This window comes from Leguminivora glycinivorella, chromosome 26 (assembly GCF_023078275.1).
Source record: "Leguminivora glycinivorella isolate SPB_JAAS2020 chromosome 26, LegGlyc_1.1, whole genome shotgun sequence".
NCBI classification, from domain to species: domain Eukaryota; kingdom Metazoa; phylum Arthropoda; class Insecta; order Lepidoptera; family Tortricidae; genus Leguminivora; species Leguminivora glycinivorella.
The window spans coordinates 3,255,203-3,268,040 of record NC_062996.1 but is presented as its reverse complement, the minus strand read 5'-3'; the positions used below and the strand labels follow the sequence as shown (position 1 = coordinate 3,268,040).

Below are 12,838 nucleotides of genomic sequence, written 5' to 3'. Positions count from 1 at the left end.
CCCTCAGGTCAATAACCTAACTACCCCCCTTCCCATCCCAACAACAGGCAACACCCAACAAAACTAAGCAACTCATCCTACGTGTCGCGCAAAGGTTAATTAGTTTATAATGTTTGCTTTGTTTGTGTGTTTGTGATTGTTTTTATGTGGTCTGTGATTGTCTTTGCGTTTGCATGTATATGTTGATTAATAAAAACTAACCCATTTTGCATGCTTAAATAAGACTAATCTAGATTAAGTTAATAAATACTAACATAGTTTTAAGGACTAATTTACTACCATGTTCTAACAATAAAAAATTCAAATTCGAGTCAAATTACTCGGTGGGACGCGCGATTATCACACACTCGCTCGCTAACCGCCGTGTCGTACGGACGCTCGCCCGCGCGATCAGTGACGACGAATCGACGAAAACAAGACTTGTGTATTTTTCTCCAATGCTGTGCCGCTCCGGCTAGGAATGTTAGGAAGAAAAGAAAAGACCTAGCCGACCTAACCAAAAACTGTGAGTACACATTTCAAGCCGTCCCTGGACGGCTCGATTACACTCAGAATAGTTTAGTTTAGCATCATGAATGACGACGACCGGACCGCAGGAGACCCCCAAAGGCCTCGCCTTGATGGCGAGACACTTATGGAGCTTTTTGGGGGCTTCCTGCGTACTATAAACCCGACACTCGTTGACGGCTTCGAGGCCTACCTTAGACAATTCGTCGAAAGGAAAAGCCTCGAGGGCAGCCGACAGGGTGTCTCGGGCGAGGACCCACACGACATTACAGAAACGACAGACAAAAATAACTCGAGTGATAAAATAGACTTTACCAAACCGACGTTGTCACACTTGTCTTACTACACTTACTGGGAGTAACACCGAAGATGGCATCAAACTGGCAGTAAGAGGTACCGAAGAATATCGTGGGGTCATCCGCCTCCTTGAAGAACTCGGAAATACCTAAGGTCCGTGATCCCTTCCCCGAGGAGAGGTTCTTTAGGGTAATCCTAAAAGGGGTCCCAAAAGAGTTCGCCTCGGAGGAAGTGAAAGCGGACCTGGTGGCCAAGGGTATCGAGGCGGTGGAAGTCCACCGACTTCACAGTAGGAAGAAGGGTCACTATGACATGGTCTTAGTGAAAATAACAAAAAATGACAGACAACATGACATTTTCCAAATCAAAGAGGTCTGCCATCTGCATGGGGTCAGGGCCGAGTACCCGCGGGCGCACGGGCTGGGAGCTGCAGTGCTACCGCTGCCAAGGCAGAGGCCATACACAGCGGATGTGCACTGCACCCCCCAGGTGTGTAAGGTGCCCTGGACACCACTTCTCCTGGAAGTGTAAGAGGATTGCTAACAAAGACCCCGTGGGCTGCTCGGTCTGCGAGACTGACAACTCGCACCCAGCCAGCTTTAAGAGGATAGAACAAAAGTCACTACTCCCAAACCCGACACCAAACGCGCAGAGCACCAATCCCCACCCAAGACCCCCAACAAAACACAAATGCCTACCCGCGAAGACCTCAACCCCCCCCCCTATTACCATCGTCAACAACCTACAGACACCCCCCCCCCCCCCTCAAATGCCTGGTCAAATCGTCCAAACCCGCTAACTTCATCAAGACCTCAAACAACCCAACCGAAATACGACTGCCAATCGGCGGCAGCAGCAGCCCAATGCTCGACAGGGCGCGCGCATTGTCGAGATTGAGGCCAGGCTAGCTGTCGCTGATGGCAGGCAGACCTTAATCATACTGGAAGAGTATGAGAGAGAGTTAGAAAATTATAACAGGAAATAATGAATGGTCACAAACAAAAAAATAAAACCCAAAAGTTTAAATCTAGCCACTTTCAACTGCAACGGGATAAAGGGGATGAAGGATGAAATATAGCTTTTCCTCTTAAAAAATGCGCGCCCTCCAAAGGGAGGTCAAGCAGGCCATTGTCGATTTCCGGGCCAACGAATTTGATGATCTGTTAGGAAATATTTCGCCCAGCCCAGTCACCTAGCGTAGGTACTGGAAACTAGCGAAATATTTCAAATCAGATCAAGTAATGACAATCCCCCACTCAAAAGATCAGGTCACGACACACCGGCCTTCGAGGACGAGGACAAGGCAGAGTGCCTTGCCGAAAGCCTCGAAGAGCAGTGTAGTCCAAACACCACCAACATAGACCACGAACACATTACAGAAGTTGAAAAAATAGTCACCAACCTACTCTCTACACCCCCGACCGGCCCAGCGACAAAACCTGTAGAGCCTGATCAGTTGATATTTTATAGACGCCAACTAAGACCAAGGAAAGCGCCAGGCCCCGATGGTATCCCCACACGACTACTCAAAACACTCAACAACACACACATACAGCTACTCACCGACAAATTCAACGCCGCTCTGACGAACAGCCACTTTCCAGAAGCCTGGAAGATGGCTACCGTCATCGGCATCCCCAAACCGGGGAAAACACCACAGACCCTACATCATACAGACCCATCAGCCTGCTCAGCACCCTGGGGAAACTCTACGAGAAAGTCGTCCTAACACGAATCCAGACTTGGTGTAATGAGGAAGACATCCTCATTCAGGAGCAGTTTGGCTTTCGAGCCAGACACTCCTGCGTACACCAAGTCCACAGGATCGTGGAACATGTTCTGGACGGCTTCTCACGCTTAAATGGGCTGAAGACCGGGGCGATCTTTCTAGACGTGTCGAAAGCCTTCGACGGGGTCTGGCATTCTGGCTTGATATACAAGTTATATCAACTAGGCATACCAGATCGTCTGCTGCATCTTGTAGCAGACTTCCTGTCGAACCGGCTTTTCCGATATCGGGTAGAAAGCACGCTCTCGGCTCCCCACCCCATAAGAGCCGGAGTCCCCCAGGGTTCTGCGTTGTCTCCTCTACTCTACTCATTATACACTAACGACATCCCCCACACACCATTAGTCGAGCTGGCCCTGTTCGCTGATGATACCGCACTCTACTTCACTCACCACACAGACACAGTCATCCACAAACACCTCCAGAGAGCCACCAATGCCTTAGCGTATTGGTGTAAACTCTGGAGGATAGAAGTCAACCCTGACAAAAGCTCCGCCACCATAGGCTTCCACCCCACGAACACTCACCACAGAAACATGAGACACATTACACTAAACAACACGCCAAACATTTGAGTGCTCACAGTCATTTTTGACAAATATCTTACGATTTGTAACTCGACTTCAACATTTAGTAAAAATTTTTACTAAATATCCACCATCTAATATTTTATATTCGTTGTCTGGTTTTAAAGATATTCAGACATAACTTTTCTCATACACACTGGTGCACACTCAATCCACACACACACTTCACCACACACACCAAATACCTCGGGGTCACCCTGGACTACAAGATGTCTTTCAGAGAACATATAGCCAAGGTCAAAGAGAAGGCGCAGTTTGTTTCCGCAGACTGGGGCCCATGCTCAGCCAAAAAAGCAAAATATCCGCCGGGAACAAACTGTTATCAGACCGATTTTTTCATACGCCTGCCCAGTCTTTACATACCAGGGGGAGCATAGATTAAAGCCTCTACAGACTTTCCAAAACAAAATCCTGCGAAGAATAAACAAAGCTCCCTGGTATGTAAGGAATACAGACATCCACAGAGACTTAAAAATCCCCTCAGTATACGACTTCCTACGTAAATCCACCCGACACTACCTTGACAACGTCCCACACCACTCAAATCCCCTCATCAAAAACTCCCGTTAGGAGACCGAAGGACGCTTTAAACGACTCGACTCACTCGACGGACTACATTACAAAAGCTTTAGAGGACATTGACAGTAGGACAATAAACAATGACACGACGATACACATACAACCAAAAAACCGGACTCGGCGCCGCCGCCGGGGCCGGCCACCTCGCGACAACAACACTCCACATGATGACACATAGCTGCCCGGCGTACATAGCTGTCGGGCTACATTACACTACACACTTAAATAATATCTCATACCTACTCACCAGTCTCACCACACACTGCTCGTAGTGGCCGCGCACTACGAGTGCTCGCGATCAAAACTCTCGTTGCGTCGGGAGGCCCCAAGGGAGTCCTCCCACGCACGGCTAAGACATCATGGTCAAATCTTTTAAAAGATGCCGTAGAGCACAGATTAAAAAAATCCGCACATTCATTCCGCTCACTGCTACTAAACGAGCATCATTACAACTCGCGTTCTTACTAACCGGTAGCCCTGGTTCCCTGGTATCGGTAACGGTTGAGCTCAACGAGGTTCCTGAGCTGCGCGTGCTGCTTTCTACGCCCCTGCCTACTGTCTGCGCTCCACACTACCCACACCCAACCCCCCACAAGAGCGCAAAACCTCCATCCCACCTACCATTTGACCAAGCTAGAAAACAATATTCTCAGGTGGTCCAATCTGCTTCAGTTCCCGGTTCCCCCTCCCATTTACAACCATCCCAATTAGTCATCAATATGGCAAACGCTTTAGACATGGACGAGGTATGCCTCCTAGCCTCCAAAATAAGGAGCGCAACCTCTAGCATCTAGCAATGGCCCAGCACGCCACTTTACTATCAAACATTAAAAACCTCTGCTCAAACGATAATGGATTGTACACAAAATTGCAGAACAAAGCCCAGATCGCTCAACATTGGTTTTTACAACATAAATGGCATAAGAGACAAAAGAGAGGAACTGACAGAAGCCTTGAAGTCCCTCAAATTGGACATCTTGCTAATACAGGAATCTTTTCTCAAACCAAGTCACAGAAGTCCGAACATATCTAACATAACTAACCGACACTTAAACTCTGTATGTATTTCTTAAAGTGAATAAAGAATTTCACTTCACATAACTACAAAATTGTCAGAAACGACATTAAATCAAATCATTTATTCGTGATAAACAAGATACAATACAAGCACATTCAAAACTTATAAGAAAAATTAATAATTAAAAAACAAAGAAAAAAAAACACATCGATGTAATTGTTTACCACGAAATGGTCCCGCCTCAGCGTAATGCTAACCACAGGGTCGCTGATCTTCCGGTGAGACTATTTGTTTGCCACGGACGCATATTAATTAGGAGAGAAGATTAGGTAATAAACTTGGCGGAACTCTTATTTATTGGGTTGGTAAGAAAGTAATGAGCGAATCATAACTAATATTGTAATTTTTATTTAATGTATTGTTTTAATCATTTATCAAACGGTAACAGTCATTCCACTTGGTAGGAGTTCCCAGTGAATAATACCATGAATATCCCACCAAACGGACAGCATAACTTTTTTCGGGTGAGGCTCTATTTTTGGTGCCTCTATTCCTTTTTCGTTTGGAGCTAGCCACTGACGTTTGCGTGTGTGATTTATATATAAGACCCATTTTTCATCTCCAGTGATAAGATGGTCCAACCAGTTGAATGTGCGGCGAAAAGACAGAAGTTGTATGCAGATATCGGCACGGCGGTTTAGTTGATCTCTATCAAGTTCGTGTGGTATCCAAACACTGTATTTGTAGTTTTTTCCCAACTCGTGTAAATGTGTTTCTATGGTGACATGAGAGCAGCCTAACTCGGTAGCCTCGGATCTCCTTCAATTAAGGTTTTTAATTTGGCTACATCAATCTTCACCGGTCGACCAGACTTAGGTTGATCTGATAATGAAAAGTCGCCACTACGAAACCGCTGGAACCATCGTTTCGCCGTGGCCTCAGACACAACTTCAGGAGCAACACGCTGACATATATTACGCACTGCTTCGGCGGCTGAATGGCCAGACTGAAATTCATATAGTAAGCAATGCCTTACATGCACTTTTAATTCGTCCATTTTCTTCCTTATATTAGCTCGGCGACAGCTAGTGAATGACTGACGAGAAACTGTGCGACTCGCCCTTTATATACTTTCGACCATAGAAGATTCTAGAACTCTCTCAAAAATTTTATGTGGAATTCAATCGATCGCTCATTACTTTCTTACCAACCCAATATTATCGCAAAGAGCTCCATGTATCGGCCATACCTCCTCCCCCGCTCACAAACCTTGAAGTCTCTGCTATAAGAATAGCCAAGACAGGCCATCCGCCGATTACAATAATTTCAGCATACCAAACTCCATTAAAGGACCTAAACCCGCAGGACCTACAGAGTGTGTTTGGCATGGATGACTCAGTTATAATGGCCGGAGATCTAAGTGTCAAACACATTCAGTGGAATTGTAGGGTAAGCAACACCAGAGGTAGGCAACTCATTAACTTCATCCAAATAGCAAATCCCCCCATAGACATCATAGCACCCCTTGAACCTGCCCATTACTCAGGTAATAATATTTTCCTTCCGGTCATTCTAGTCATAGCTCTACTTAAGGGCGTATCCCTAAGGATGCGCTCTATAGAGGCCGCCCATATGGTCGACTCAGACCACAGACCGGTAGTCCTGAGGCTACCGACACCTCTCAATACAAAGGAAGATATCAACCAATTAAATAAATACAAACTTCCCCTAGAAATAGCTGATATGATTCGTGAGAAAAACATTGCGCTAAAAGAACATGACATATTTCCCTCCAGGGAAAATAAAAACCTAGTAAACAGGCTTCAAAGGCAGATAAAAGAACGGCTCAAGGAGTACAGGGAGGACAGGTGGAACAGCATACTGGAGATCAGGCCAGGGCACCAGGCGTACTGGCAACTGGCCAGATCTCTAAAAGCGGACACGCAAGCGTCCATGCCTCCACTTGTCCGCCCTGACACTCCAACTGTAGCTTTCACAGACACAGAGAAAGCCCAATGTCTAGCAGATAGCCTGGAGGAGCAATGCTCCCCGGGCAAAGACCCAGAAGATCCGAATCATGTTCCGCAAATCGAATCTGAGGTTATCAACTTTCTCAAAGACTCTCACGGACCCACCGATCAATCATGTCACATTCATGGAATTAAAGAAACAGATCATGAGGCTGAAACCAAAAAAAGGCTCCGGGAGTCGATGGGCTTCCCAGCAGAATCTATAGAATACCTGATAACATCATCCACATAATCTTATATTCAACGGCGCTCTTGACAGCTGCCACTTCCCGGAGGACTGGAAGGTAGCAGTGGTCATAGGCATCCACAAGCCCGGGAAGCCCAGCAACTCTCCGACCAGCTATAACCCATTAGCCTCCTTAATAAAATAGGAAAACTGTATGAACGCTGTGTCCTAAGTCGGTTACTAGATTACATCAACTCCAAAAAGTTACTGCAGGGAGAGCAATTTAGATTCAGGGAGCACTCCTGTGTCCATCCTGTGCACAGGATCACTGAACATATTCTGCGTGGGCTAACGGAGGGGAGAAGACCCACACCCACCGGAGCAGTCTTTCTAGACGTAGCCAAAGCATTTGATAAGTTCTGGCACACCCGGCTTGCTATGCAAGCTCATAAGACTCGGTGTGCCAGGCCGTCTAATTCACATCATAAGAGGCTTCTTCTCAGATAGGACTTTCGCCTTCCGCGTGAAGGGATCTCTCTCCCTTCCCAGTACTGTCTCCCACATTGTTCTCCCTGTACGTAAATGATCTACCAAAAACCAAGGGTGTTAAATACGCTATGTTCGCCAACGACATAGCGTTCTACGCCAGCTCCAAATCCCCAGCTTTACTCACCTCTCTTCTGCAGCGGGCGTCAGTCACTCTAGGTGACTCGTTTGACCGCTGGAGAATAGAGGTGAATCCTGAGAAAATCGTAGCGATACTTTTTAACAAGAAAAGGGTGGGGGGTCTCAACTTCATAAGCAAAATTACCCCAACATAAATCTCCAGGGAAAGCCCATAAGAGTGGAGTGACTCGGCCAAGTACCTAGGTGTTACCTTGGACTCACACATGTCCTTTACCGAACGTATTAGAACAGTGAAGAACAGAGCGGCATACGTCATGGGGCGTCTTCACCCTATGCTTAATCATAAAAGCTACCTTGACACTAACATATATACCTAGACATAATTTCGTATCTCGGTCTCACGCTCTCTATATCACTTGCAAACCACCACTTCCCAGGGTTGTGGAAAACCGCCAATGTATATGGTATTTCACAAACCCGGGAAGCCATCAAACATCCCGACGCAATAACTCCATCAGTCTCCTGAGTACCTACTATGGGGAAGCTCTATGAGCGCATACTGCTCAGGAGACTCCGTCAGTTTATTCATTCTTCTGTGCTGCTTATAAATGAGCAATTTGGATTTCGCCAGGGAAATTTCTGTATTCACCATATAGTCGAGCACAGCCTTTACTGGAGGACCGGATGGAAGCGGTCGGTGCCAACCGCAGCGGTTTTTCTTGACGTGGCGATAGCGTTTAACAGGGTGTGGCTGCCACACTGTGGGACAACAACGGCTTGATTCTCAAGCTTGTCAGGATAGGGAGTGCCCCAACAAATAGTCTGAATGCACAGAGTCTAAACACTAATAAAAGATTGAGACCCAAGAGGTCAAATTTAAATTGTATAATTTGCAATCCTATCAGTGATTATTGTTATAAAATGTTAAACTTAGAAAAAAAAAATCGAAGTGGAAATTACTGCTTTGGTTGAGACTCAGGGCCTCTGAATCGTTTCTCCAGCGCTCTGCGACCTGCTTTTATTCTAAGCCTATCGATGTAGACCAGACGTCTCTGCTTTTAAAAAAATGTTCTTAGAAATCTTGTTATGAATGTATGTTATCTTGTTATTGACTAAAACAACTATCACTGTACTGTACAGTGCCAGTGTGTACCTACCTATATTTTATAGCACCTACCTAATGATGAATAAAAATTATTTAAAATACATTACTGTTAAATTAATTGAAGTTTCTTTCCATCAATCCATCCATCCCTTTTCCTTTGGCTTACCCGTTCATTTGACCTAAGTCTAGGAAGGTACCCTTTAGATAAAACTTAAATGTAAGGGTAGGTAAGCCCTTTATAATTATACTGGTATAGTACCTATATGTATGATTCTTAGAACAAATTAAATTAATCTCATTTGAAAATATTTTAATTTGTATTTTTAAGTAGTAACACTACTATTCTGTGGGCCTAGTGAAAAAGGGTATAACTCAAATTGACTCGGTGAATAAGGGCACAAGTCCCACCTCGGACTTGTGACCTTTTTCACCGAGTCAATTTGAGTTATACCCTTTTTCACTAGGCCCACAGTATTATACTAAAAACATTAAATAAATATCATATACAAAGAAAAAGTGACCAAGGCCTCCAAGTGTTCCGAGCTGGAATCGAACCAGCGTACTCCGTTAACCCATTCATGGCCAAGGACCGTTTTTAGCTAAAACGTGTGACTCAGCTCATGGGTCTCTGGCCTGGCGCGAACGCAAAATAAATTGCCGCTTATGAATCCGGCCAGTTGAACAATTTTATGCAACATTTTTACTAACCAACTGTTTTCTGTTCATATTATAAAATAAATGTATTTACTAATTTGTTGCTATTTGTAAGAATGAACATTTTATAGTCTGACCAGAAATATATGATTGTCAAGAGGATGCTGTTATTCTCATATAAGTAATTAATTATACGGTTCAGAAAAGTATTAAAAAAATATTTATAATGAATTTCCGCAATTTAGCGCGTGATTATGTATATTTCTAGTCATCCATAGCCAAGGTTACAAAAATAACAAAATACGAAATCACTGAAGAGCACTGGGACGAGTATAAAGTCGCCAACGAATAAATCGTGAAAATACATCCTAATAGAGGGGATGGGAAAAATAATTTCTTGAGTTTTTGTCAAAAATACCACGTGAAAGATGAGACGACCGCTTAATCCGCCGCCGCTCAGGTGCATTCATTGTTTATTGGCCAAGTTCATTGTTCATGATTTTGCCCCACGCAAAAACGACGGGGTGTTAAAACGTGTCTGTCTGTCTGTCTGTTTGTCTGTGTGTGTGTCTGTCTGTGGCACCGTTCCCGAACATGAACCGATTTCGATTTAGTTTTTTTTGTTTGAAAGCTGAGTTAGTCTGTCATGATCTTTCGGTCCACTATGTTTTTTTTCAAAATTTTAATTTTTGGTAAACGTCATTATAATAGAAACAATAGAGCACTTAAAAACTGTTATAAACACCACGCAAATGTTTAGAAAAAAACTTGTCTTGTAAATATTTGTCACACACTTTTATGATAATACAATAATTACTATTTAGTTTGTGACTGTTTAAGCTGCCCTGTTTTTGTAATGAAACAAAAAAATATAGCATGGTAATAAGTTTGGTTCTTAGAAATGTTGCTTGCTGCCATCCAAACAGAAATCCGTTGTAAAATGGTACAATTTGCAACGAATTTCGTCATGAAATAAGCTTTAAAACGATGCAATAGAGTTTATTTTTGCGTGCTATGAAAATATGTGTAGATTTTACAAGTAGCGCCAGGCCACGGTGACCCATACCTTGAGTCGGGTCTATAACTTCAGGCATATATATATTATTTATATTTTTGAAATGTGGATTCATCCATTTGTTTGGAACACGTATGTATCTTGAATTTCAGAATATTTACTATATTACACTTATAGTAAACCAAACTTGAATATTCTCGACCACATTTAACTAAAAAAAAACATGTTTAGCATTTTTTTTTCATTATTACCTTATGAAAATGGTTGTTAGCTCAAACTATACTTACATTATTACGTTATATTACGTTTTGTTTATGTTTAAATCAGAATTTATTCAGGACTCACATGCGAGTCATCGGCCCTGCGGAACTGTTCCACCATGACTCATACGCTGAGTTGCTGGCCCTGAATGGGTTAACCGGACGGATGCCTGTAATAACCACTCTCGGCCATCGGATCACGAAAGCAAGGGTCGAAATTTCCAAGTATATGACACAATTACCGAAGGCTTATGGCGCCCCCCCGGCCATATCTGAGGTAGAACCGAAACTAGTTCGACCTCCTAACTGAATCAACCCATGTGATTACGAGTTAGCGAAGAGAGATGGCGCTGCCGTACAAATCTTAGAACAAATTAAATTATTCTCATTTGAAAATATTTTAATTTGTATTTTTAAGTAGTAACACTACTATTATACTATAAACATTAAATAAATGTCATATACAAAGAAAAAGTGACCAAGGCCTCCAAGTCACACTTGACACCTTGGAGGCCTTGGTCACTTTTTCTTTGTATATGACATTTATTTAATGTTTATATGTATGATATTTATTACACCCTGGCAAAAATAGTAGAAAGGGGACATTTTTTTGTCATTCAAAGGTCACTCAATAGTTGTCACATGTAAAACAGTTTTCATAGCTCCAGGTTACTTATTTTCTATTCTTTTTTCCAGGCTGTATGTGGTCGGCTGTTTTATTTACAGTTGAGTAAGTATGGCTTTTTAATAAAACTTACCGTCACCGATCGAGATACATAGAGAGTTACTGTCAAAGTAATAGTACATTACGATACAAGTGCGTAAAAAAGGAAGTTCGAAACGAGTGGCGATAAATTAAAACACGACCGAAGGGAGTGTTTTAAATCGACACGAGTTACGAATTTCATTTTCGCACGTGTATCGTACGACGTTTTTCAGTACAGATGAGCCTCCGAAGTTTCGACCTGGCATATAATGAACCACTTCTCGCACTAGTGCGTAAAAAAAACACCATCTGTACTGAAAAATGTGTAATCACAGTGCATAGACTGCCATCTCTCGACACAGGCTTAAAACATTTGAACCACAGTTTTGACAATTTGGCCCATATAGTTAGCTTGATATGTGTTAAAATGACAAATTTTAATATTAGCGCCATCTAGCCAAGCATTCCCCAAAGGTGTAACGCCATCTAGGCCACCGTACCTTTTTCTCTAGGGCTTTAAGGTACGTTTTTTTCTTAGACTTTATCCGTCTATACGGAGTTACATATATTATGTGAGTGTGTTTATTAAAACGTCCCTCAAAGGGATAAATTCGCCTTTGTACTGTTCTTTACTGTAATTACTGTGTTTCTAACAATCGCTGTTAATTGTACAATGAAGAGTTTACTACTACGTACTATTATATATTCTGTGTAGTAGCACACTACGTCCCACTTTGTCGGTTACCATTAAGGCGAGATTTACTTGTATCTGTGAATAAACTGGCAAAGCGGCCTTATAGCAATCGACAAAGTGGGACGTTTTCCCGTGCACACTCACATATTATGTCTTCGCCCATAGGTAATTAGGTATGCGAACGTGCTCGAACGTGCTAATCAAAAAGCATAAATAATAAAGAAGTTGATTTTATATTTTTTTATTGTCAATATTTAATAATTTCATGTAAGCAATAAAAGTACAAATTAAAACTAAATTCAAGTACTACACATAAATAAAAAAAAACTAAACCTAAAAAATATTGCACAAAACATTAACATACTTAATTAGGTACTTAATAAAATTATAAATTGGAAGGTAAAACTATTCAAAAATAAGCACACAATAAGGATAATAAAAACAATACCAGATATCATAATAGAAGAAACAAAAATCCCTACAAGATGCAGCTAAACGAACTCACATAATCGAGTTCTCATACATTTGAATACGATTCGACGCGTCGCCAATGAACGCAGCAGAAAACGAAGGAGTCTCGACTCTGCGAATTGGTTTGTTAAGTTGGTAGCAATGTATTTACTGAACTGTAACAGCTATATCGTGCTACTTCTACTAAATGTTTTCAGGGTATAGACTAGATAGACTTGTCCTGACATCTTTTATGTAGGGTTTTTAAGTTCTATGCACGACCTTGTAACTCACGAATAACAGTACGGGAGTAGAAAAATGAATTAAAATAATAGATTTTATTCATAAAATATA

The 12,838-nt window shown here is 42.5% G+C and overlaps 1 protein-coding gene across 1 annotated transcript; it reads left to right on the top strand.

Annotated features, from left to right (window-relative positions):
* The first annotated feature begins 571 nt into the window (after positions 1 to 571).
* LOC125240087 lies at positions 572 to 3,855 on the top strand. The gene is made up of 4 exons (XM_048147933.1): positions 572 to 803; positions 1,019 to 1,293; positions 2,275 to 3,161; positions 3,341 to 3,855. Exons 1-4 carry the CDS (start codon positions 572 to 574, stop codon positions 3,555 to 3,557), a joined length of 1,611 nt encoding a protein of 536 aa, XP_048003890.1. The 3' UTR covers positions 3,558 to 3,855.
* The last annotated feature ends 8,983 nt before the right edge of the window (positions 3,856 to 12,838 follow it).

Bases quoted from the DNA above. Each gene is read 5' to 3' on its own strand.
- LOC125240087 (XM_048147933.1), top strand. From the start codon at position 572: ATGAATGACGACGACCGGACCGCAGGAGACCCCCAAAGGCCTCGCCTT. The intron at 804-1,018 runs GTGATAAAATAG...GGGTCCCAAAAG, and splicing joins GACAGACAAAAATAACTCGA to AGTTCGCCTCGGAGGAAGTG. The intron at 3,162-3,340 runs CATTTGAGTGCT...CAATCCACACAC, and splicing joins ACACTAAACAACACGCCAAA to ACACTTCACCACACACACCA.